At 43.8% G+C, this 27,400-nt stretch overlaps 1 protein-coding gene across 9 annotated transcripts in view; it reads right to left on the minus strand.

The window, feature by feature from the left end:
• NSUN6 (NOP2/Sun RNA methyltransferase 6) overlaps window positions 1-27,400 on the minus strand; it is a 52,484-nt gene that overhangs the window by 16,423 nt on the left and 8,661 nt on the right. For all 9 annotated transcript variants that reach the window (XM_084620870.1, XM_084620868.1, XM_084620866.1 and 6 more), the window contains exons 6-8: window positions 24,110-24,263; window positions 16,743-16,824; window positions 7,875-7,994 (exon numbers count right to left, since the gene is read on the minus strand). In XM_084620870.1, coding sequence (XP_084476996.1) covers window positions 7,875-7,994; window positions 16,743-16,824; window positions 24,110-24,263 — 356 coding nt within the window. The remainder of the gene's footprint in view (window positions 1-7,874; window positions 7,995-16,742; window positions 16,825-24,109; window positions 24,264-27,400) is intronic.

Below are 27,400 nucleotides of genomic sequence, written 5' to 3' on the forward strand. Positions count from 1 at the left end.
AAAGCATCACACAGACAAAGAGAACCTTTGTTTCTCCCCCTGCTCCAGCTTTGAAAGTATCTTGTCTCCTCATTGGTCATTTTGGTTAGGTGCCATTGAGGTTATCCTCGCTTCTTAATCCCTTACACAGGTGAAAGGGTTTTCCCTCTGGCCAGGAGGGATTTTAAAAGGTGTTTACCCTTCCCTTTATATTTATGACAGGAGCCAAGGTTGACTTCACTCTGCTTGAATATGGAGGAATGCGGCGACCCGGCATAAAAGGTCCTAGTATGCCTTGAAGTCCTGAGGGATAGAAAGGGAGGACAGACTAGGCAGCACCGCATTTCCAGGGACAAGGACGAGGCTGTTGGCTCAGCTATAGATGGGTCCTGCTTCTGAGGTAGTCTCCAGATAGGGAAACTCCAGTGGCTTCACAGGAAAGGAAGCCATGAGTGTCTGGATTCACAACTGATCCGTAGCCATCAATGCTGCATGAGCAGGCAACCCCTCTTGACTTGGATGACAAATGAGACTTCTGGGAGCGAGGAGCTTCCCACTGAGCCCAAGGGGGCCACTGGTATGGGTAAAACATTGGTGGCCAGTAGATGCCAGGCTAGAGGCCACCATCCCGACCTCAGAGCGCATGCCATCTCTGGTGGCCGCACTGGTGAAGTGGAGTGGGAGGACAAGGATCCCAACTCTGAAACAGAAGAGTCCCAGGACTTTGGAGACACTGGGGGAGTGACTCCAGAAGGAGCCAACAAGCAAGCTGACTCATCCATGGCCCAGAATAGGGTCAGAATCGACACTCCTGATGTAGTCAGCACTACCAAAAATGTCAGTGAAGCAAGCAAGGTCGATCCCAGTGCAAACAGTGGTAACAGAGCATGTTGACATCAGGTGTGGTGAAAACCTCCACAGAACCAACTGTGGTGTTGAATGTTCTGGTGACAAGGAAAGGCCCAGTACTGAAGAACCTTTTACTACTTCTGGTGCTGGGTCCATACCAATCACCGGGAGGGGTGCTTTCTGGTGCAGTGCTGAAGGCCTGAAAGGTTCAGCAGCACGCTCTGACTGGGGGGCCATCGTGCTCACCAGCTTCACAAAGGCCTGGACCAGTGGCATAGATAGGATCGAAAGGTAGAGTACGTCTGAAACAGCCTGATACGCCCATGTCACAGACACTGTTGGTACTGGCATCATTCCCGTTGGTCCTGGACTCAACAGACACCTGGAGGCCAGAAATGGAGTGGATGATACAAGTGTCTGCCCTCTCTACCATGAACCAAAAGAGGGTCAGAGGTGCCCACACATCCCACACGCCAGAGTCGGTCCTGTGCTGGTTCATGCTCTTCTTAGGGGAGACAGAAGAGTCCCCCCAGGCCCTGGAATGCTCACCACTGCTCTTATGAGACCTCTTATTTGGTGCCAATGATAGAGAACAACTCGTGTACCTCTTCGGAGAACCCCTGCCTTAGAACAGGAGGCAGCAGCACCTTCCAAGCCAGAGGGTGATCTGCAACCTGAGGAAGGCCTCAGTACCAGGTCAGACGGCATTCAAGGAGATGCCAATTAAGGCGAAGGTTCCGCATCACCCAAGTCCTCTTCTTGAATGATCTACAGATCAAACAGCACTCTCTAAGGTGGGCTTCACCAAGACAGAGCAAGCACCTTGTGTGGGGGTCACTATAGGGAATTGCCACTCCACACGAAAGGCAGTGCTTGAATGAGCACTACCGCTACCACTATGCTATACTCTAACTTTTACACTAACACTAACTAAACTATTAACTATGTACAGCGAACTAGCCTAAGAGGATGAATTGCAAGATTTTGAAAACAACCACCACACAGAGCTCCGACTGCAGCAGACAGGCCATGAAAAGGAACTGAGGGGGATCAGGGCAGTGCGGCCTCATATAGCCAGAAACAGGTCTACAGACATAAGGTGCAACTACCACTCCTCTATGGGTACTACTAGGCAAAAGTCTCTGGCTCTGCTGCGTGAACACAGCTACTTGGAATACATGTCTGCATCGACTCAAAGAAGAAATATAACTTGGGCCTCGTCCAGCTTGCTCTTTAGCAGTGCTAAATTGGGTGACTGGAGGAAAACCATAGTACAGCTTGTTCCTCCAGGGTAGCAGGAAAGCATCTGTGATGGAACTGGGACTGAGGCCTTGTAGGGAGCAAAACTATTGGCCATTTCCTGTTGGCCTTGTTTGCAGATAAGTCTATCTAAGAAGTCCCATACTATTGGAAAATTCTTCTGGCTGCAATCGGGCAGAGAGACTTTTGGAAACTCTTAAATTATCTGTTTAGTTGGTCTGCCAGCTCATTTTGCACTCCTAGAAAGTAAAAGGCTTCCAGATTGATTGAACCGGCAAAGCAAAAGTCCCATAGGTGAATTGGATCCTGACAAAGCAGGACAAGAGCAAGCTCCCCACCTGTTGAGGTAAAATATCACCACAGTATTGTCTGTGAAAACAAACAGGGTTTCCCCCTTAACATGCAACAGGAAGGCTTGACAGGAAAGGCGAACATCCCTTAGCTCTCTGCCATTGATATGAAGAGAGAGATCCATTGAAGACCACAAACCTTGAGTTTGGAGAGAGCCCAGAGGAGGCTCCACACCCCAGGGCAGATGCATCCGTCACCAGCATCAGCAAGGCTGAAGGTGAACAAAGGGAACGCCCGCATAAACATGTGTGTGTGTGTGGGGGGGGAGGGTCTGTCCACCAATCTAGTGAAGTCAGTACTTGCAAGCACATGGTGAATAAACAAAGGCCAGCCACCTTTGAAGAGCCCTGAGATGCAGCCTGGCATGTTGGACTATATATGTGCATGAAGCAGAATTTCCCCTCTCGGTGGTCTGCTTAGAGGTATTATGCCTCCTCTGAGGCACTGAGGAGGGTAAGCAGTGTTAGGACTCAGGCAACGTTGGAGGAGCACTCCTAACAAACACCGAAACACTCGGTGCTGAATCTGACCAACCAGGCTCAGATACAGATCTTAGGGCCACCTCCGTGTACAAAAAATTTAGCCTGGCTTCTCTGTCTTTCCTTGTCCAAGTCTTTAAGTCTTTGCAGATCTGGCAATGATCCTGAATATGAGCTTCTCTAAACACTTCAAGCAGTTTGAGTTTGGATCGCTCATGGATGTCGACCTACCACAAGAGATGCAGGGCTTGAAGCCTGGTGACCAAGGCATCCCTTGGTACTGAGTAATGGAAAAAAACAAACAAACCTGGGGCCGAAAGGAAAACTTACACTACCCACATTACCCAAGTACTAACACTATAAATCTAGAACAGTATTTCCTGGTGTGCTGTCAGGCCTGAACAGGTGCGCTGTGACATTTTTAAAAAAACTAGATGAGAGAACAAAAAAAGTTGCTTATATTTTAATTAGTGTTGGAGCCAGATCACATTCTGTACTTTTGCTCTCTAGGATTATGCCCCTTTCAAATATTATGCATGAGTCACATTCCATTCCCCAATGCGAGATTAAGATAGCAAATCTGAGTCCTGCGGAGTGGGGGCAAAGGAAGGGGAAAGCAGGAGGGGAAGCTGCCTTCTGATTGGCCATCTGTCACACTACCCCATCTCCTTTGGGGCAGAGCAACCAATCAGAGCTCAATCTCCCTCTCCTTCCCCATCCCCTCCTGTGAGCAATGGGTTGGCTCTTCTGCCCCTCTCTGCAGCCACCGGCCAAAGGTGGTGGAAGAGCCCCTGGAGCTGCCCCCCCCCCCCCGATGGGAAGCAGGGACCCCAGCTGCAACCACTCAGGATTGGGAAGGGAGTGGGGAAGAACACCAGGAGAAACAGATGTGAGGCAGGGGGGCTGAACTGGAGGGTGGGGGCTAGGTGTGAGGTAGAGGAGCCAGGGGCAGCAAAACTGGTGTGAGGTGGGGATGGGGGCAGAACTGGTGGGGGAGCTGGAGGGGCAGAAGTAGTGAGGCAAGGTGGGAGCGGGACTAGCGGAGGGTGAGAACTGAAGTGATACGGGGTGGGGGGCAGAAGTGATTTGGAGACTAGCAGCACAGAACTGATTTGGAGGTTAAGGGGCAGAATTAATTGCTGGACAGGGAACAGTTAGATGTAGGATGAGAACTCCTGCAGCAGGACCAAAATCCTCATACCTAATTCATTTGGGAGCATGGACAGCTCTAACACACACTCACTCTCTGGGGAAGGGCGGGGCAGTTCACAAATCGGTAGACTGAAAAAAACAATATACTCTCTTTGTAAATAACTACATGTTTTGGGGGTCAATCTTCTGATTTGTTGAGGTCTGACATTTATTTTTTGATTTCTAGATATTGGCAACTCTGAGTGGGACTTTATATTGCATTTAAAAATAGCGGAGAAAGTTGGGAAGACTATTTTGGGAATGAGAAGAAATGATTAATTATTAATTGCTTGTCATCCCAAAATATTATTCTCAAGTGTGTGTCACTTTCTCCACTGAGCATGCTTTTGTCAGATTTCTTATATTTAGCTTTAATGTTAGTTTTCACTCTTGAAAATGTTAATTCGGGCACAAAAGACAGATCACGACCTAATGTTAGCTGCCATGATGTTTTGATTTTAACCCTATTAGCCTCGTTCTGGATTGGCTCATGAATATTCATGAGACAAAATTAGGAGTGGCCTATGATAGACGCAATGTTATGCTACGCTCATATGAACTTGACTTACAGGAGTCACATGGTGGTGTGTTTTTCAAATCTTACAAATCTCAAAGTTATAGTGATGAATTTTGAATTAATGACCCAAAAAATGGACAAATATTTGAAGAAAAAAAGAAGATTTTGGTAGTTCCACATCTACTTGCAGTGATAAAACTGAACACGAAACAAAGAAAGTTAAAGTGGTGAACCGACACTTCTGTGAGACCCATCTGCAATTTGGATTGCCGTCTATAGGAGAACCATCTTGCTCTCTTCCAAAATGTCTTTTGTGCAAGGAGAAACTCTCAAACCATGCCATGGTGCCACATAAGTTAAAACAACGCCTTACAAGCAAACATTCATCCTTTGCCAAAAAGGACATAATTTTTTTTAAAACGTTTGAGGATCAGCATGAAAAGTAAACGCGACTGATGACAGATTGCACAACATTTTATGACAAAGCACTGGAAACAAGCTACATGATCACTGAGCTTGTAGCAAAGGCAAGAAAGCCACATACAATCAGAGACATTAATTTTACCAGGATGCTAAGAAATCAGGAGAATAATGTTAGGTGCACATGAGTCAAGGAAATTGAAAAAGTTCCCCTTTCAGACAACATGGTAAGTCGCCTCACTGATGACACGTCAGGTGATACTGAGATGATGCTCCAAGAAAAATTAAAATCAAGCAGAAAATGTAATGTAAAGTACGTTAATGGAGATACTATCAAAGAAATTTTTTTGTTTTGCAAAGAACTGCCAGGTCACACGGCTGGAGAAGAAATATTCAGTGTGACAACAGTCTACCTTGAGGAAGGAGAACTCCACTGGAAAAATTTTATCAGTATTTGTACTGATGGGGCATGCTCCACGATTGGCAAAGTGAAGGATTTGGAAGCAAGGTCTGGGATCAAAACCCAGATATGTTGGTAGCTCACAGTTTCCTGCACCATGAAGCTCTCGTCGCTGAAACACTGCCAGAAGAAGTCTTTAGTATTAGATGGCGCAGTAAAGATAGTGAACTTTATACAATTGCGGCCCTTAAAATCATGCCTTTTCTTCTTGATGTGTAAGGAAACAGGAGTGGAACACCAGAGTTTACTTTTGAAGTATGCTGCCTTTCCCATGGAAAAGTTCTCTCATGCTTGTAAAGCTGAGAGGGGAGATCAAAATGTTCCTAACTTCTGAGAAATCAATGTACATGGACTTGATTGCTGACATGACATGGCTGATATATTCTGCCACCTCAATGAACTGAACAGGAAAATGCGAAGTAGAAACAAGGATCTTCTCTCTAGCACAGATAAATTGCACGGGTTTAGGTCTAAGCCAGGGGTGGGCAAACTACAGCCCACAGGCTGCATTCGGCCAGACAGCCGTTTTAATCTGGCCCTTGAGTTCCCGCTGAAAAGCGGGGTTTGGGGGTTGCCCCGCTCTGGCTCCTACGCATAGGGGCAGCTAGGGGGCTCCGCTCCACACACTGGCCGCACCCCAAGTGCCGCCACCGTAGCTCCCACTGGCCACACCTCTGCATAGGAGCCAGAGTGGTGACAGGACGCTTGGAGCCTGCATCTCTGAGCTACCCCCCCGTACCTCAACCCCCAGTCTGATTAAATGGTTTTTTTGTTATTTTTTTTTAATATATATTTTATATATATTGTGGTCACTCATCACAGACTGTGAATCTCAGCATGCATCATTGCTTTATTAATTGAATTTAGGGCAGCATTTTGGAGTTCCATTCCCCATCAGATAGTGCAAGGCTCGGATCTCTGACCTAGAATTTGGCATTTGATGCTGCTCACTTCCAAAGACATACTAAAAAAGAAGTACCTCAAAGATAAAAAGGTAATACCATAAATCTTGATATATAATATCGTTAGTTGAGGTTTCTTGATTGGTTCAACTTTTGTATTATTTGTTGTTCCTCATATAATAAAAAAAATTATTTGGCATCTTGATGTGAATGTGTGAGTCAACTGAAAATACTTCTCACAGTCTGTACAATATAGTTAACGATGTTAGAATGTAACATAATTAACTGTATTGTACAGACTGTGAATGGCAAAGGTGGGAATCGGCTCAAACCGAGACAATAAGAGGCAGAGTTCATTTGGAGACAATATGGTGGTATGCCTCAAAATAATTAAAGGTATGCTGCAGCAGAGAAAAGGTTGCGAACCACTTATCTAGAAAACTATCTACAATTAATTTACAATGCACACAAATACTAAGAGCACTTGCTAAGGCAAGCCAAGTGATTCCAGTGACCATCACAAGAGGTAAGAAGGAACTGAGGGAGCTATGGCAGTTGAGCCCTTTATACCAGTGCACAGCGGTGCACAGCAGCAGAGGGTGCTCAAGTCACCCAAACAGGTACCACTAAAGGAAAAATTTTCAATGATTGTGCACGGGATGCACACATACCAAGAGGGGAATGCACATGTGAAATCACTCGAAGAACAATGACCTTGCTTAAATACAGTATCATTTATACATTATACATTAAATCTCACCAGGGAATCTTTAGTGCATACCATCAGGGTTTACATGGACCAATTAATGCACAACACATTAATACACTTTAGAAATCACACCCCTCTACTCAGCATTACTGATCTGTGTAGACAAGCCAGTAGACACATATTTCCAGTGTCTATTGGATAAACAGCGATTTATTGATTTGCATTGGGGTGTTTTAACAGTGTTAATCTGTTAAAATCAGAAGCCCTATTTATATCTTATTTTATTTGTCTCCAAGACTGAAAAACTCCTTGGGGCAAGGACTTTGTCTTTCTGTGTTTTGTAAAGAGTTGTGGAGTCTTAGGGCATTTTAGAAATAACTCCTTATGCTTCCCATACGTCATCAGCTTTAAGGCTTGCGTACATTTCTCAACACTGCCCTACACATTATTAATGCTTCTGCTAAACAAAGATTATAACACTTTTTAAAAAAAATTTCGTCACAAATGTCCACTAAAACCAGATCAGTTTAAGGCAAATAAGGTTCTATTTGTAATAAGTGTCTATGTGATAAGACAGACCTGTATTTATTTCAATAATTCTGACATGCGGCCAAGTAAGCAGCATGTTCAAATATAAATGGTTTGCTATTCTGTGTTATCTGTGGATATCAATAGATAAGCGAAGTGAGTCATGCTAGTGAAATGCAGGTCAAACCTTCCTTACTTGAGATAAAAAATGCTCAATGATTTTTCTTACCTGGTCATGCATTAATGTTGCAAGATGAGTTGTTTTTCCCCCAGGTGCAGCACACATGTCCAGAATTCTCTCTCCTGGCTGAGGGTTTAAAACATGGCTTACAACTGCAGAGGGCAAGTTCTATTATTAAAACAAAAAGTTTGAATTAATGCTTTAAAACAGTTTTATTTCAGGGATAACAAACAAAGGGAATATATACTGAAAACCATCTCAATCAATCAGTGAAGGCACTTATATTTTTGTTGCTCTCTCTAGTACAGAGCTTGAATAATTTCAATTTAAATACTTCATATTAAGCGTATACCTATATTTCACTTTACATCTCTGGTCGCTTTTCTCCTAAACTTAAGCATTAACAATTGAGGTGCTGGGCATTTCCTGGGGATTCATGACTAAGGCAACTATAAAGCTAAATAAAACAGGATGATACTGTGACTGACTGTGGCGTTGCCCTGTGATACTATATTGACCTGGTCATTAGGATGTTTACTGTATGAATGTATTTGTTTAGCTTAACGGAGGGCTGTAAAGAAAGCAAGTAGGAAGTAGAATAATGGCTCAGAATAAAACACCCCTCAGCAAACATTTGAGGATTTGTATGGAACAATGGCAGAGTTGTTAGCTCTGGAGTCTGCCTCAATCTCCTGCAGAGCCTAATGACCTGGTTTTGAGAAGCAGGGCTGAAGAGCAGGAGCTGACAGAAACAAAGGAAATCTGATTGGATACAAAGTGCCTTGGGCTATGTCAGCATAATTTATGTTGCTCAAGGGGTGTAAATAAACCACCCCCCAAGCAACATAAGTTACACTGACATAAGCGCCAGTGTAAACCGTGGACTGCAGAGGTGGTTTTATTATGCCAATGGGAGAGCTCTCTCCCATCAGCATAGAGCGTCTTCACCAGAAGCGCTGTAGCAGCGCAGTTGCACTGGTGCAGCTGAGCCTCTGCATGTGTAGAAAAGCCCTCACTCTCTTTATGTGGGAGGCTAGTTGAGAAGCTGAACAGCCAGGCTGACACTCAGGCACCCACTGGAGTGCCTGAAGAAGTTAGACCTGCCTAGGCCACCCTTAGGGATAGCAAGCCTAGAGACAAGATAGATTTGTGTGTATACTGTTTGTTTTAAAATCCCTTTTCTCTAAAAGCTTTGTTCCAACTGGTAAAATAAACCATAAGGTGGCTCTCTAGTCACTATATACACACCACTGATCACAAGGGAAGAATCACAGTCAGAGCTGCTGTACAAGCACAGTTGATACACAAGGTACAGTAGTCCAGGAATGGTATGGAGTGGGAGAACTGGAATTCCATCTGAAGACAGGTGAAGGCAAGAAGCCTGACACATGAAGAGGCATGCCCAGAGAAACCAGGAAGGAGACAGAGATGTGGCCTGTTTTGGTATAGACAAGGTGTTTGTTGATTAGCCAATCAGATTCCTTAATCTGAATACTAACCGAAATTTAATTTTTTTACAAATGTAAACTACAGCTCCAAAGCTAGAGCTCCAATGCTAACATTAGATCTCAAACACATGGTTTAAGGCATTTGCAAGCAGGATTTGCACTGCATTAACAGAGTACATGTACTGGGGAGAAGAGAGGGTTACTCATCTTGCGCAGTAACTGAAGTTCTTCGAGATGTGTCTCCCGTGGGTGCTCCATTTTAGGTGATCGAACACTCTGTAACTCTAGTCGGAGAATTTCGACAGCAGTACCTGGCTGGGCTGCACATGTGCTCTCCCCGTCTTGCAGCAGTTGATTAGCGCCGTGCAGCCGCCCCCCACCCCCAGTTCCTTCTCTTCTGCAGAGGACTAATTAGAACTCCAAAGTAGAGGGGAGGAGGAAGGGTAGGGGACCACCCACGGGACACACATCTTGAAGAACCTCAGTTACTGCACAAGGTGAGTAACCCTCTCTTCTTCTTCGAGTGATGTCCCTGTGGGTGTTCCACTTCAGTGCACCTCAGGTGAAAGGAGCGGATCGGAGTTAATTCTGAATGGACGATAAGACTGGGCTATGTGGACCTTTGGTCTGACCAAGTAGGACCACTCTTATGTGGAATGTCACCTCTTGCCTAACCTTATGAAGTTTAGGGAAGAATGTGGAAAGATGGATTGGCTGGTTGAGGTGAAAAGAAGAAGAGACTTTAGGCAAGAATTTAGGGTTGGGGGTCTCAGAGTCACCTTATTCTTAAGAAAAATCGTATATGATGTGTCTGCCATAAAGGCCCCTATTTTTCCGACACACCTTGCTGATGTGACGGCTACTAGAAAGGCTACTTTCATGGAAAGATGTAGTAGTTAACATGTAGCCAGAGGTTTGAATGGGGCAGTTATCAGAGATTGAAGCACTAAGGTGAGGTCCCACGGAGCAGTTGGGGCTCTAGGTTCTGGGTAGAGGTTATGAACGCCCTGCAGGAATTTTTTAGTAGTTGGGTGTGCAAAGACCGAAATGCCATCCACCTTGTGGTGGAAGGTTGTAACTGTAATGAATTCATTGAGAGACCTGATTTCTTAAGGTAAAGATGTAGTCCAAGACTATGGGCAGGGTAGAATTGGTCGCTTCCATTTGTTTGTTTAGGCACCACATGTGGAATCTCCTCCATTTGTGGAGGTATGTCGAGTGTGTAATTGTCCGTCTGCTGTTTAGCAAGATTCCTTAACTTCTTTGGAGCAGATCATCTCCTCACCTTGAAACCATTGAGGAGCCAAACTCTCAGACAGAGCATCTCCAGGTTTGCAAAGTTTGGCCTGCATCCTGAGAAAGATTTGGAAAAAGTGGAAGGACTTGCGGTGGACATGCTGACATCTGTTGTAGGCATGGATACCATGTTTGCCTAGGCCATGCTGGAGCTAATCAGGATGACTTTGGCTGGATCAGATCTGATCCTGTGTGTGACTCTGGGCAGTAGTGGGATGGGAGGGAAGGCATACAGGAGAGGTGCATCCCTTGTGATGAAAAATGCATCTCCTATGGATTTTGGTCCCAGACCCACTCTGGAGCAAAACATTGGAGATTTGTGACAAATAGGTCTATCAATAGGAATCCCCATTGTTGAAATATGTTCTAAATCATGGAGGTGTTTATTTTCCACTTGTGGTCGTGTGTGAACTTTCAGCTTAGAGCGTCTACCACGATACTCTGAGATACCGGTAGGTAGGTGGCTGATACGTTGACGTTGTGTTCAATGCATAACGTCCACAACTTTATGGCCTCTGTGCATAGGGAGTACGATCTCGCTCCTCCCTGTCTATCCGTCATGATCTGTATGGTTTTGTTTTCAACTAGAGGCATGAGGTGCGCCCAGGTATTATGAACTGTTCGCAGTTTCAGAATGTTAATGTGGAGTGTTGATTCCAAAGGAGACCACTGCCCTATGCTATGAGGCTGTCTAAGTGGGCACCCCATCCCAGTAGGGAGGCATCCATTGTAATTACCATTTCGGGACGCGAGGGGAGGTTTAGGAAGGGGATGCCTGTGTACACATTGTGCAGGTGAGTCCACCACTGTAACGAGTTCTTGAACTTCACTGGCATGCTTAGGAGTTTGTTCAGTCTGTGTTTGTGTGGAATGCACACTGTCCTGAGGCAAGCTTGCCCGCAGCGCACACTTAGTCTGGCATGATTTACAACATGGACACCTAGTAGACGAAGGCAGGTCACCGCCATGTGACCTAGCTGATGAAGGCAGGTCCCAGCAGATACTTGTAGACTGTGTATCATGGTATTGATCAAGTCTGTCAGGGCAACAAATCTCTGAAGTGGTAGTGATGCTTTCGCCTCTATAGAGTGTAGGTAGGCCCCAAGAAAGTCCAGTTGTTGAACTGGTGTTAGTGTTGGCTTTTGAAGGTTTATTTACAGACTGAGATCTATGAAAAGTGACATTGTCTTTTGCATGGCTTTGACGGCTTCTTCTTGAGTGTGAGCCTTGATCAGACAATCATCTAAATACGGGTAGATCATGACCTCTTGCTTGTGTAGGTGGGCCACCACTACTGCTAGAATTTTGGAAAACACTTGAGGGGCCGTGGAGAGACCAAAGGGTAGTATCGTGTATTGGAAGTGGTCCTGTCCCAATACAAATTGGAGGAATCACCTGTGTATTGGGTGCATGGCGACGTGAAAATATACATCTTGCAGGTCAAGGGGTGCAAACCATTCCCCTCATTCCAATGCAGGAATTATTGTTGCTAAAGTCACCATCCTGAAATGTGTTTTGACGAATTTGTTTAATTGTATTAAAAAATAATGAGAATAGAAGCTCTTCCCTCCGTGTTATACTGGCCTTGGTTCTACCGTGCTTAGTTACAGAAGGTATTCTATTTCCTGTCTCAAGAGTGACTCACGAGAGGGGTCCCTGAAGAGCAACAGGGAGGGAGGATGGAGAGGAACTGGATGGGGTAGCCGGTCTTAATCTCTAGTACCCATTTGTCAAACGTGATAAATACGCCAGAATGGGTAGAAGGGTACCAGATGGTTTGTAAACAGATGGTTGGTGGAGTGTGGCGTTAGCAACAGTAGTTGGGGGAGGTCTGTCAATCCCGTGACCAAATCTTCAAATTTGTATTTTGGAGATGGGTTGCTGCGATGTGGATGGCTGTGAAGAATTTGATCTTCGTTTGGGTGGTCTTTGAGGATCATACTGACTCTGGTTCTGTGTGTACAGAGCTTAAGACATTGTGACGTAGAATACTTGCCCTGTTTGCATTTTCTTGTAGGTGTATAGATGCCTCGAGATCTAAGAGTGACTCAAGTTCTTTAAGGAGTGAAGTGACTCGTCAATCTTCCTGGAAAACAGCTTTGGACCTTCGAAAGTAAGATCCTCTATGGTTGATTGCAGTTTAGAATTGCCAATTATGAAACTCTCTTGGCAAAATATGCCCACACAACATATTCAAAATTAGCAGACTTTATTGAACGTACACCAGAGGAAAAAAAAGAGCAGTTTGCATCACTCGTTTCTGAAGGCCACCTTATATCTCGAACAGCCTTTCAGACAACATTAGATTCCGCTGACAGTGAGGACCATTGCAACTGCCATAGTAATGCGCCGGGACTCCAAGCTGCACCTCCCTTGGAAACCCCAAGAGGTGCAGCTAGGAGTCCCGGCGCATTACTATGGCAGTTGCAATGGTCCTCACTGTCAGCGGAATCCAATGTTGTCTGAAAGGCTGTTCGAGATATAAGGTGGCCTTCAGAAACGAGTGATGCAAACTGCTCTCTTTTTTCCTCTGGTGTACGTTCAATAAAGTCTGCTAATTTTGAATATGTTGTGTGGGCATATTTTGCCAAGAGAGTTTCATAATTGGCAATTCTAAACTGCAATGTTGCTGATGAGTAGGCCTTGTGGTAGGCCTCCTTATGATGAGGTGTGGACCTGGAATAATGTTGCCTTATGAGGAGAGATTAATAAGACTGGGACTTTTCAGCTTGGAAAAGAAACAACTAAGGGGGGATATGATAGAGGTTTATAAAATCATGACTAGTGTGGAGAAAGTAAATAAGGAAGTGTTATTTACTCTCTCTCATAACACAAGAACTAGGGGCCACCAAATGAAATTAGTAGGCAGCAAACAAAAGGAAGTATTTTTTCACACAACGCACAGTCAACCTCTGGAACTCTTTGACAGAGGATATTGTGAAGGCCAAGACTATAACAGGATTCAAAAAAGAACTAGAAAAATTCATGGAGGATAAGTCCATCAATGGCTATGAACCAGGATGGGCAGAGATGGTGTCCCTAATCTGGGTTTGCTAGAAGCTGGGAATGGGCGACAGGGGATGGATCACTTGATGATTGCCTGTGCTGTTCATTCCCTCTGGGACACCTGGCATTGGCCACTGTCAGGAGACAGGATACTGGGCTATGTGGACCTTTGGTCTGACCAAGTAGGACCACTCTTATGTTCTTTTGTTAACAGCATCCACCACAAGAGAATTTGGTTGGGGCGGGGTGGGAAAAAAAATTCTAGCCCCTTCGAAGGGACATAAATATTTTTTGTCAACTCTCTTACACATAGGTGGGATAGTGGCAGGGGTTTTCCAGATGGTTGTGGTGGGCTCCATAATGGCTTTGTTTATGGGCAAGGCAATTTTGGAAGATGTCAATGTGCGGAGTATGTCCAAGAACTTATGCTGGGATTCGGTAACCTCTTTAAGAGGGATTTGAAGTGTCAGCTATTCTTTCAAACGGTTCCTGAAACTGTTTGAAATCATATCCGGTAGTAGGGGGCAGAGGCATGATGGTCTTGTGAGGTGAGGAAGACGAGCTGGCTATAGGAATAGCCTCCCGGTCTAACTCCTGCTTGGTTTCCTCAAAAGTCTGTTCCTGGGAGACATCGGATGGTCCTACTGGCTTTGGCGAGGAGTGTCTATATATTTCTCTGCTGCATGGTGGCTTGGGAAAATATGGCCTGTATGCTGCCTGCAGGTCCTAGAACAACTATTGTGGTGGGAAAGGCACAGGTGGGGTTCCCCATGGGCGTCCATACCACCCTTGTATGTCTGGTCTGGGATGGTGTCTAGGGTGCTCTTGTGGCTCAGATCTGATACTGGTCTGCAGGAACGAGGAATGCTGAGATGAATAAAGTTCCCCCTCCTCATCCTCCTCTTGCGGGGGAGGCAGATGCAGCTGGTGGTGTGCATGGTGCTGAAAGCATCAGTGCATTGTCAGTACCAAGGAGAAGGGACTCAGGTTCCAGTATCACTGTCAAGTCCTTAGGTGCAAGGAACTGCTGTATTCTCAGTACCAGAAGAGGTACTTGCATTTGTTGCGATGCCGAGAATTGCTGCAGTACCTGGGGGTAGTGCAGTGCTGTAGGGATAGGCATCTACATTGACTGCACAGAGGACTTAGGAGGCTTCAGTGCCGATGCATCAGTGATGTGCAGGAGAGAGTCAGGTGGCGGCACTGGTGCCTTAGAAACTGCAGAGGCACTCGGTACAGAGGATTTTGTTGTTGCCGCCGGTGCTGTAGTGGAAACGGCAGTCTCTTCTCTGCCTTCCTTTTTGGAGCCTGCCTGCTTACCGTCTGTGGCTTTAATGGTAATGATAGCACCAAAAGCCCCTGCCGACTCATAGGTACTTTGCCACAGCTTCTTTTTAGATGCAAGTTCGGTAGGAGGAGTGGAAGCTCTCCTTTTTGCAGGTCTTTTAGGAGACAGGTCCTTCCCACATGAAGCTGAGGAGGGGGATCTGTCAGAAGCCACCTTCAGTGATTAGTCACCAGGAGAAGTTTGCGTTCCTGAATCTGAGGCAGAATGGAGGGACTTCTCCATGAGAATAAGCTTACATTTGAGGTCCCTTGTTTTCCTGGTGAGGGTCTTCAGATTATGGCAATGAATGCACTTTTGGGGTACATGTGTTTCCCCCAGACCTGTGATACATTGTGAGTGTCCATCAGAGATAAGAATTGCCTCACAGCAGGGGATACAACATTTAAATCCAGGAGATCCTGGCATTTCAGAGGGACTATCCTGTGACGGGATGAAGTTATAAAGAAATATTTATTTATTTTTTATATGGAGAGAAGAAAAATAGAAAGTCTTAACCTACTAGCCTGGTGGTTGAGAAAGGTCGGGGGGGGGACACACGGCCACGCAGCGCTAATCAACTGCTGCAACAGGCACGAGACAGGGAGAGCGCATGTGCAGCCCAGCCAGATACTGCTGTCGAAATTCTCCAGCTAGAAGCACAAGGCACTCAATCACCTAAAGTGAAGCACCCACAGAGAAATCACTCGAAGAAGAAATAATATGCTGTCTTAAATTATATGTAAATATTTTAAAATATTGTCTTCCAGCTCAGTTAAAAATCTGAAAAAGAACTCAACAAAATTGCGTGTATGCTTTATTGTCCAATTGACATCCACAGCTGTGATAGAGTACTGGTATTTGATCAGATAATTTGGTATTTGGAGCCAATCTTTAGAATATACAGACATCTTCTAAGAAGTGCTGAATACTCACAACTCTAACTGAAGTCAATGGAAGCTGCAGCTACTTAGCATTTCTGAAAATCATGCCCCAAGTGTCTAAAGCTGGTGTGCTGGGCTCTACTATTATGGTCACCACTTTTACAAGACTATGATAAGTTTTGTACAAAATATGCCTTGAGAAGTATCACTTGAAAACAATCTGCTGAACATTACTGTGTTGGTAAAATACGTGTATCAACATTGTATGTAAAGAGAGTGGTCACTTTGGATGGGCTATTACCAGCAGGAGAGTGAGTTTGTGTGTGTGGGGGGGGGGGGGGGGGAGAGAGAGACACGGAGGGTGAGAAAACCTGGATTTGTGCTGTAAATGGCCCAACTTGATTATCATACACATTGTAAGGAGAGTGATCACTTTAGATAAGCTATTACCAGCAGGAGAGTGGGGTGGGAGGAGGTATTGTTTCATGGTCTCTATGTATATAATGTCTTCTGCAGTTTCCACAGTATGCATCCGATGAAGTGAGCTGTAGCTCACGAAAGCTTACGCTCAAATAAATTGGTTAGTCTCTAAGGTGCCACAAGTACGCCTTTTCTTTTTGCGAAAACAGACTAACACGGCTGTTACTCTAAAACCTATATATATCAGTTTCAGTATGTCTGAAACAGATACCTGTAAATGCTTTATTCTATCTATCGGGGAGTCAAGATGGGTGAGATAATATCTTTTTTTGGATCAACTGCTGTTGATTAAAGACTCAAGCTTTCAAGCTTACACAGTGCTCTTCTTCAGATCTATATCCAACTTCCGTGAAGAAAGTATTGAATTAGGTGTTATGGAAGCACTCTGAAAATGGAATTCCTCTGGAGTCCTAATGAACCACCTGAAGGATATTTATTCTTCTGAAAATTGTACAGCCCCGTTTAGTAATGCACTTACCTGCAAAAACAAATAACTGGACAGCACATTGTCCAACGACGGACTAAGGTACACTGGGTCTGTCATTCTTACACCTATTCCTCTGAAAAGCAAGAAACTCATATTAAATCTGATTCCACTAAATTATCTGCTCTGTTCTAAAGTTCTAAAACTACATTTTGCCATGGAAATATTCCTTTGTTCTCTTAATAATCACCTTTTCACAAGATACTCAGAAAATTTCTGAGTGACTCAATTGATACTACTTTAGCCAGTGATGGTCTGCTTTTTGTTTTTCAGCAATAGTGATATTAATGATAAAGGGGCACATTCCACTTAAATCACCAAGGTTATACTTATTTAACTGTGAACAGAATTTTGCATAAGTGAAAATACATAAAAATCAACTCAAATAAAATAAACCTTTTACAATTTTATACCCCAAGCTAATGAATACCCTTTGAAACGTCATCACATTGGATTCACCAAATGGGTGATCTGCAAAGTAAAGAAAATATTTCTTTGTATTTTGCACATTAAAAAATGGCCAAAAAAGAATGGTTTCCTCATATGTAAAACTGGCATACTACTAATTTATTTACGTTGTAGCAGTGTTGTGAGGATTAATTAATATCTGATCAATGACTTGAAAATGTGAAGTGCTATACAAATGTTAGGTTTTACTACTATTATTTATTAATATGCAAATCTGAGAAACTCTAAAAAGCTGAAAGAAGAATGTGAGCAGGAGAATCTGAGGACTGGAAGGGATGTCGAGAGGTCATCTAGTCCAGTCCCCTGCACTCATGGCAGGATTAAATGTTATCTAGCCCAGGGGTGGGCAAACTACGACCCAGGAGCCGCATCTGTTTTAATTTGGCCCTCGAGTTCCCACTGGGGAGCAAGGTCCAGGGCTTGCCCTGCTCTGACATGCCAGCCTGGGAGCAGGGTCAGAGGCTTGCCCTGCTCTGCACGTGCCGTGGCGCCACACTGCTCCCAGAAGCAGCGGTATGTCCCCCCTCCAGCTCCTATGCATAGGGGCAGCCAGGGGGCTCTGCATGCTGCCCCTGCCTCAAGCGATGCCCCCTCAGCTCCCACTGGCCTGGAACCACAGCCAATGGGAGCTGCAGGGGTGGCGCCTGTGGACAGGGCGGTGCGCAGAGCTGCCTGGCTCCCCCTCTGCGGAGCTGGAGGAGGAACATGCCGTTGCTTCTGAGAGCTGCTTGAAGTAAGCGCTGCCCGGACCCTGCATTAGCCCTGATCCCCTTCCCGCCCTTCAAATCCCTCAGTCCCAGCCCAGAGCACCCCCCTGCAACCCAAACCCCTCATCCCCAGCCCTACCCTAGAGCCCGCACCCCCAGCCAGAGCCCTCACCCCCTGCCCCGCACCCCAACCCTCTGCTCCAGCCCAGAGCCCCCTCCCGCATCCTGAACTCCTCATTTTTGGCCCTACCCCAGAGCCCACACCCCCAGCCAGAGCCCTCATCCCTTCCCATACCCCAACCTCCAATTTTATGAGCATTCACTGCCCGCCATACAATTTCCATACCCGGATATGGTCCTTGGGCCAAAAAGTTTGCCCACCCCGATCTAGACCATCCCTGACAGGTGTTTGTCTAACCTGCTCTTAAAAATCTCTAACGATGGACATTCAACAACCTCCCTAGGAAATTTATTCCAGTGCTTAAACACCCTGACAGTTCGGGAGTTTTTCTTAATGTCCAATCTAAACCGCTCTTGCTGCAATGAAAGCCGCTTACTTGTCCTATCCTCATAGATTAAGGAGAACAATTTTTCCTCCTTATAACCACCTTTTATGTACTTGAAAACTGTTATGTCCCCTCTCAGTCTTCTCTTCTCCAGACTAAACAAACCCAATTTTTTCAATCTTCCCTCACACGTCAAGTTTTCCAGACCTTTAATCATTTTTGTTGCTCTTCTCTGGACTTTCTCCAATTTGTCCACACCTCTCCTGAAATGTGGCGCCCAGAACAGGAGAACAATACTCCAGTTGAGGCCTCATCAGCACAGAGTAGAGCAGAAGAATTATTTCTTGTGTCTTGCTTAAAACACTACTGCTAATATATCCCAGAATGATGTTTGTTTTTTTGCAACAGTGTTACACTGTTGACTCATATTTAGCTTGTGATCCACTATGACCTCCAGATCCCTTTCCGCAGTACACCTTCTCAGGCAGTCATTTCCTATTTTGTATACATGCAACTGATTGTTCCTTTCTAAGTGGAGTTCTTTACATTTGTCCTTATTGAATTTCATCCTATTTACTTCAGACCATTTCTCCAGTTTGTCCAGATCATTTTGAATTTGAATCTGATTCTGATTCTCCAATGCCCTTCCAGCCCCTCCCAGCTCGGTATCGTTCGCAAACTTTATAAGTGTACTCTATATGCCATTATCTAAATCACTGATGAAGATGTTGAACAGAACCAGACCCAGAATTGATCCCTACAGGACCCCACTCGTTATGCCCTTCCAGCATGACTGTGAACCACTGATAACTACTCTCTGGGAATGGTTTTCCAACCAGTTATGCACCCACCTTATAGTAGCTCAATATAGCTTGTATTTTGCTAGTTTATCTACAGTACTGGAGAATCATAATATCCTATATATTAAAGCCATCAACATTGATTTGCATGGAAAAACAAAATGTGTAAAGTTAACATAGGCTCTACAGTTTTACGTTTCATTAAGTAGAGATAAAAATATTACTAAGTAATCGCAACAAAAAAAGAGAAATGGCACAAATGAACCTGAAAACACAACTGTTAAATAACTGCAGTCAGCAAGAATGAATCTATTTTCCTAAGTGCAGCATGCAGACAAAGAAGAATTGAGACAGAAAAGCAAATATGACAGACTCAAGCTTTAGTGTCCTATATTCAATTTTGCCATATTGTCATCTGAGGTAGGTTTCACACCAAAGTTTTTTGTAGATTGTGTTTTAAATCAGGCACATATGTTTGATGTAACTATATGAAAAAGAGCTGTTCTGCAATACTGGACACACTTTACATATTAATTCTATGCTGGAGGGAAAAAACCCAAATCACTTTCTTTGACAGCAAAAACAAAGACGCCAAGCATGCTTGAAGATAACAAATAATTTGGCAAATAGTGTTATAAACAGATTTCATTAAAGATAGTCAACCTAAAATACAGCTCCTTTAAAATTGAAAACATCTGTGTTGGAAGGTGGTGGAAAGGGTGAGACTGCATTTCTGGCCAAACTAAAGCAAACTTAGTGGTTGCAGTAGGACAGTTTATCAAAGCTGCATCCTGCTTATTAACTTGGCAAAACTCAATGTGACAATGTCAAATGCTAGTTAAAATAAACCCACTTGTTTCCTGACCAATAATGTCTTCAGAATTCACTAAACCAGTATCTACAACCCATCCTGCAACTGTAAACTGAGAACTGGAGCATTAATAAATATTTATACTATGGTAGCACCTACAAACCCTGCTCAGCATCAAGGCTCCTTTGGGCTAGCTGCTATAAAAGCATAAACATAGCATGATTTAGAACCAGGATGGTGGCTATCTTAGCCCTCCACAGATGTGCAAGTGGAAGAGAGGACACAAGGAGCTTTCCATGCCTCTTTTGAGGGGAGGGCACAATCTCACTGGCAAACCAGAAGCATTACCTTCCCAAAAAGCAGAGTGGGTGGGAAGGGCCACGGCAGGGCTGACCCAATGTAAGGCTGGAAGAGATCTTGAGAGGTCATTTAGTAGAATCCCCTGCACTGAGGCAGAACTAAGTACTGTATACTTAGAGAAGTGTTTGTGTAATCCAGCGTTTCTCAAACTCGGGTCCGCGGACCCCTGGGGGTCCATGAGAGTACTCCAGGGGGTCCGTGGGTCCACGGATCAACTCAACTCCTACCCCTCCCTTCCAGTACCCCGGCACACCGGGAAACAGCTGTTCAGTGGCGTGCAGGAGACGCTGGGAGAGAAGGGGAGGAGCGGGGATGGGGCTCACTCATGGGAGGGGGCGGAATCACGTCCAGGGCCACTGGCCCCTCTGAACAACTCCTCCCCCTCTCTTCTAGTGCCTCCTTCATACCAGGGAAGAGCTGTTCAGCGGGGTCCAGGAAGCACTGGGAGGGAGGAAGGGAGAGGAGCGGGGAAGGGATGTGCTTAGGGGAGAGGGTGGGAAGAGGAGGGGCAGGGTGGAGCAGGGGCAGGAAGATATGGGGTGCGACCTGAGGCTGAGCAAGGATCCTGGGGGTCCACGAAAAATTTTAAATCAAAATCGGGGTCTTCGGGTTGCTAAAGTTTGAGAACCGCTGGTCTAACCTGTTCTTAAAAAAACAGCAATGATGGGAATTTCACAATCTCCCTTAGGATTCTATTCCAGTACTTACCTATCTTTACAGTTAGAAACTTTTCCCTAATATCTAACCTAAATCTCCCTTGCTGCAGATTAAGCCATACTTCTTGTCCTAACTTCAGTGGACACAGAGAACATTTAATCACAATCTTCTTTATAGAACCCCTTAACATATGTGAAGACTTATCAGTTCCCTCCTCAGTTGTATTCTCTCAGGACTAAACATACCCAGTTTTTTTTAAGCTTTCCTCATAGGTCAGGTTTTCTAACCCATTTGATCATTTTTGTTGCTCTTTTCTGGATTCTTTCCAGTTTGTTCATACTGGACACAATACTCCAGTTGAGGCCTTACCAGGGCCATATAGAGAAGAACAATTAACTTCTGTTTCTTAGATATGACACTCCTGTTAATACACCCCAGAATTATATTAGCTTTTTTTTTGCAACTGCATCACATTGTTGGCTCATATTCAATTTCTGATCTACTATAACCCTCAGATATCCTTTTCAGCAATACTACCACCTAACTAGCTATTCCCCATTTTGTAGTTATTCATTTGATTTTTTGCTTCTGAAGTGTAGTACTTTGCAATTTTTTACTGAATTTCCTCTTATTGATTTTCAGACCAATTCTCCAATCTGTCCTGATCGTTTTGAATTCTAATCCTGTTATCCAAAGTGTTATCAACCCATCCCAGCTGCAAATTTTATAATACTCTCCACTCCAAGTCATTAATGAAAATACTGAATAGTACCACTAGTAGGCCAAGGACTGACTCCTGTGGGACCCCACTAGATATGTACTTTCAGTTTGATGAGCCATTGATAACTACTCTTTGAGTACAGTTTTTCCAACCACTTTATAGTAATTTCATCTAGACCACACTTCTCTAGTTTGCTTATGAGAATGTCATGTAGGACAGTGTCAAAAGCCTTACTAAAATCAAGATATATCACGTCTACTACTTCTCCCATCCACTAGGCATCTAACCCTCTCAAAAAGGGAAATTAGATTGGCTGCCAAGATTTGTTCCTGACAAATCCAAATTGGTTATTACTTATAACTCTATTATCCTCTAGGTGCTTACAAATTGATTAATATTGTGTTCTAGTATCTTTCCAAGTACCAAAGTTATACCGACTAGTCTATAATGCCCCAAGTCATCTTTGTTCCAAAGCAGGCAAACAGTACCTTTCTCTTGTCCTCTGAAACATCGCCCCTCCAACAATTCTCAAAGATGATCACTAATTGTTCTGAGATTACTTCAGCTACTACTGGGTGAATTTCATCAAGACCTGCCAACTTGAATACATCTAACTTATCTAAATATTCTTTAACCTATCCTTTCCTTATTCTAGAGTTTGTTCCGTCTCCCTGGCTGTTAATATTGTGTTAAGCATCTGGTCACAATTAATTATTTTAGAGAAAACAAGCAAAATAGACACTAAACACCTCAACCTTCTTGAAGCTGTTCATTATTAGCTCTCCTTCGCTGCTAAATAGAGGACCTACTCTTTCCTTCATCTTTCTCTTGTTCCTTCATCTTTCTCAATATATTTATAGAACCTCTCTTTATTGCCTTTTAAGTCCCTTGTTAGGTGTAACTCATTTTGTGACTTAGCTTTTATGATTTTTGTCCCTGCATGTTTATGCTATTATTTCATATTCCCTCTTAGCAATTTGCCATTTCCACTTTTTGTAGGATTCCTTTTTGATTTTCAAGTCATTAAAGAGCTGATGCAGCCATATGAACCTCTTCTCTTCCTATATTTCCTTTTCATCAGGATAGTTTGCTGTTGTTCCTTTAATATTGTGTCTTTAAGAAACTGCCCGCTCTCCTCAACTGTTTTGCCTTAGATTTGTTTTGCATGGGATCTTATCTACTAGTTCTCTGAGTTTGCCAAAGTCTGCTTTTTTAAAATTCATTGTCCTTATTCTGCTGGTCTCACTCAGTTCCTTTCCTTAGAAATCAGGAAGCCTATCACATCATGATCACTTTCACCTAAGTTGCCTTCCACCTTCACAACTAATATTGCCTGTTGGTCAAAATCAAGTCTAAAGTGACTGTGCTCCTGCTTACTTACCCACCATCTAAAACAAGTTGTCCCCAACACATTCCAAGAACTTACTGGACATTGAGTTTTACCATATTATTTTGTAAAAGTCCTCATTAATACCAGATCTTCTTTTTTGGATCTTTCTGTTGTTTGTTCTAGAAATACCTCATTCACCTCCTCCCTCTGATTTGTTGGGCTGTTTTTCCCCTCTTTTATCTTCACTTAGAAGCCTTCCACTGGCCTGCCCCTAACCTCCTTTGGACCTCAGAACAAGTGGGTACATTCTTGACGGGTACAATGCAACCTTTCCCCCCGCCTGTCTTTCCTGAACAAGCTATACCCTCCGTCCCCCGTCCCCCCTGCAATATTCCAGTCACGAGATTTATCAAACCAAGTCTCTTTTGCTTGTGCATTAAGACTTCCAGTTCTTCCTGTTTATTTCCAAAAGTTCTTGCATTTGTGTACAGTCATCTAAGATGTGCACACTCCCCCACAGTTTTCCCTCTTGTTACTCCTATGTATTGTAATTTTCCATTCCCCACTTCCCTCCTAACTTTCAGCCCTCTGTTAAGGTCACCTTCTTTTATACCTAACCTGAAGTCTTTTGTCACCTGCCCCCTTGGAATCTAGGTTACAGCCTTCTTTACAAGGGTGGTGAGTCAGTGTCCCAACATGCTCTCTCTCTTCTTCATCAGGTGGAGGAAGTACATGCTGCACCCTTTCAAGGGGTCATAGAGCAGCTGTTGTAATGTGCACTCCTGAGAAGTGCAGAAGAAAATTTTAGTCAGCCAGAATTTTTCCCAAAGCTCCCACTGCCTCAGTGTCCCTTCTCACATGCCTCCAATGTAATGTCTCGTTCAAAGCCACAATCTGACTTTATGTGTATTACAGAATATTTCTAAATTCCTAGCTTTTTTCCCTCAAAAAAGAAAATAAGTGCAGCTTCTTAATCCTCATTGCAGTTACTATGGACTTACTTCAGTGAGCCACTTGAACTGAAGATTTCACTGCGACTCAATTCTGAAATCCCATTTCCAATGAAAAGTTTGGTTCCCAGAAATTCTTTGGCGCCTCTTTTACACTTCCCTTCAATATCAGAGTATACAGAGACCACATCTCCAGCTTTCATAACTAGGGAAAGAAAGATATTTTTTAAAAATTTAAATCTGGCAAAAGAACAGTGCCCAACTCATCTGGAACTTCTGATGGGCCATGTACTTCAACCCCTTGCATCATAGCAATATTGATTTCAGGTCAAGACAAGCTTTGAGTATCTCCACCGTTAGCCAGTCCACAAAGTCACCTGGCAGTCTTCTCATTGCCTAATTATTTTCTGCAAACAAAATATGACAGAGAAGCCACCTCTGTGTAAAGCATTTAGTTGAGCAAAGTACTTAAGCATGTGCCTGATCATCAGAAGACAAGTAGTCCCACTGTCTTCAAGTATCTTGCTGCACTGGTGCCTAGAAGAGCTTGAAGAACACTTTGGTGTCTGGTACAGGAGATTTTGTTAAGCCTGTTTGGAGTAAAGCAGTAAGAAAGCATGGTCTACATGTGGACTTACTGATCTCTGCCTCTACTTGTAAAAGCTTCATTCTGAGAGCAACTATTATTCAAACTACCCTTAGAGATTTCTCCCCAGATGCTTTTCTAGGATCTTTTTATTGAAGGGCCTGGCTGGCTGTACTAGAGGAAAACTACAGAGGCAGGACTCAGCTTTTGAACTGGGAATGAACGTGGCTTGTGGGTTGTGTTTCAGAGATCTCTTTCCTATGACCAAGGGGCTAGATTAAATGTGCCCGAAGGAAAGAATCATTTTATTATGGAGACATGCTTTTAGAACTTTTAAAAACTGTATTATATTTGTGATCAATTCTTGTAGCCAGAAATAGCTTCTACACTAGATAATTTTCTTCTTGGGATGTCTACAATACCCAAAACACTGACCCTCCATGTTGCTACCATCTACCTAGTATTTGTGAAATTTGCAGACATTTAACTTTACCTCCCATCAAATTATTTGTCCATCCTCACTTGTAAAGCCAAAAGATTTTTTCCCTTGTTGTCGGTCTCTTTAGAACGCAGCAGCAGTATGTTAAATTTTTAGTTATAACTTGCAATATTCGTGTTTTCTCACCCATTCAGGCAGCTACATTGACTATCCTAAAGCTTAAATTTAAATTTGTCAAACTAAGCTTAAAGATCTTCAATCACTGATTCCTCCTTATCTGTTTCAGAGTAGCAGCCGTGTTAGCCTGTATTCGCAAAAAGAAAAGGAGTACTTGTGGCACCTTAGAAACTACCAAATTAATCTGAGCATAAGCTTTCGTGAGCTACAGCTTGACGAAGTGAGCTGTAGCTCACAAAAGCTTATGCTCAAATAAATTGGTTAGTCTCTAAGGTGCCACAAGTACTCCTTTTCTTTCTCCTTATCTGTATAACTTGATCAATGATTAAGTGGCCCACTTATGCACTACCATTCATGTCTTGTTATACCATCTGTGCTGAGTGCAATTTCTAGATACAGGGCTTTATTGTACCTCACCTCAAGCTGGCAGCATACTCTCCACTTCATTTTCCTATCTGTAATTCTTCTAAAATCTTTTTAAAGTCCTGTTGAAGTATGTTTCCCTTTTATTTGATGCTGTGTGCTAATGTACAGCAATGATGATAAATCACTAGCTCACCCAGTAAGTATTTTGCATATTTATGAGTAGAACTGTACAAAATAAAAGCAGTTTCAACAACTGTTGCAGCAACTTACTCGTTTTCTCATAAATGCCTAGATTCAGGAAAGCATACATATTAAGTCAATGGGACTTAAGCACATGCTTAAAGTTAACCACGAGTTAACTTAAAGTTAAGTACTTTTCTGAAGAGGACTGAATTTTAGCACATGCATAAGTGCTTTTTTTATTCAGGGCCAAAATTTACTAGATCAGCGGTTCTCAAACTTTAGCAACCCAAGGACTCCCATTTTGATTTAAAAAAATTTTGCAGACCCCAAAGGCCCCCCCAGGCCCTGCCCCCACTCCACCCCTTCCCCCAAGGCCCCTCCCCACCTCTTCCCACCCCACCCCTCCTCTTCCCTGCCTCTTTCCGCCCCCTCCCCCGAGCATCCCCCATCTCCGCTCCTCCCCCTCCTTCCCAGCGCCTCCTGCACGCCGCTGAACAGCTGTTTCCCAACGTGCAGGAGGCGCTGGGAAGGAGGGGGAGACACTGAGGGAAGGATGGGGAGGAGTTGATCAGCAGGGCCCGCGGATCCCCTGTAGTATCCTCAAGGACCCCAGTTTGAGAAACGCTGATCTAGATGGAAAAAGAAAGACTTGTGGTTAACACAGCCATAGTCACTACCATGATAACAACAAAGTGAATCATCTACAATTATATTATAAAAGTTAGTTTAATCTTTAAAAAAATAAATAGCACAAATTGTTTCAATATGTAGCTGAAGACTAAGCACTGTTCAATAGCATATGTAGAAGATTATCTTCTGGCTCACTGGCACTGGGAGAGAGAGACACAAGGGTTCGCATGATAACTTCAGAACCTCCATAAATTAGATATGAGAAAGATTTTTCTCACCAAGAAATAACAGAAGTCAATACTAAGATCTCAGTTCAGGGCAACTGCACCTGTATTCCCCGCAGTGGTCCAGCAAGGGCATCCACTCTCAGGCTTCCAACACCCGAGCTGTGGCCGCTCTGGTGTGGAGACCCGCATGTCACCCACTTCTGACCAGGGTATGTCCAGGCTGAACAGTTCCCTGCCTTCACTGTGTTACTCCCAGCAAAGACAATCTGCCTAAATCTGCTTGATTTTTCTGATAACGGAATGATTGGTATAGATGAAAGTTACCACCTGTTTCTTTCTAAGGAAGCCTACTTTATTCTTAAGGTAAAAAGCATTACAGAGAAAACATATTAAAAACACAGATGCTAATAAGCTTACCAGATTTCATTGCAACTCTAAAATGGGCTCCGTCAAGAGCAGTTTTTCATCACCCCACCCTAAGTGTTTCCTTGTGGTTACAAGTTCATCACAGATTCACCTCAGAACAAGTACACTCATGCGAAATTTAATCCACCCTTTTATATAGAGCAGGGGTCTTTGATCTGGAGATTCCAGAAGCAGGTAATTAGTATACAATAGGTCTCTCTCCCCAGATCTTATCTTCAATGTGTTGGCTTCAGAGGGGAAAACCTGCATTCCCCTCACTTCAAGGAACTTCCTAGAATATCCGCATCACAGATATTGTTCCAAAAAGA

The sequence above is a fragment of the Lepidochelys olivacea genome (assembly GCF_965140295.1).
Source record: "Lepidochelys olivacea isolate rLepOli2 genome assembly, chromosome: 2".
In the NCBI taxonomy this organism is placed as follows: domain Eukaryota; kingdom Metazoa; phylum Chordata; order Testudines; family Cheloniidae; genus Lepidochelys; species Lepidochelys olivacea.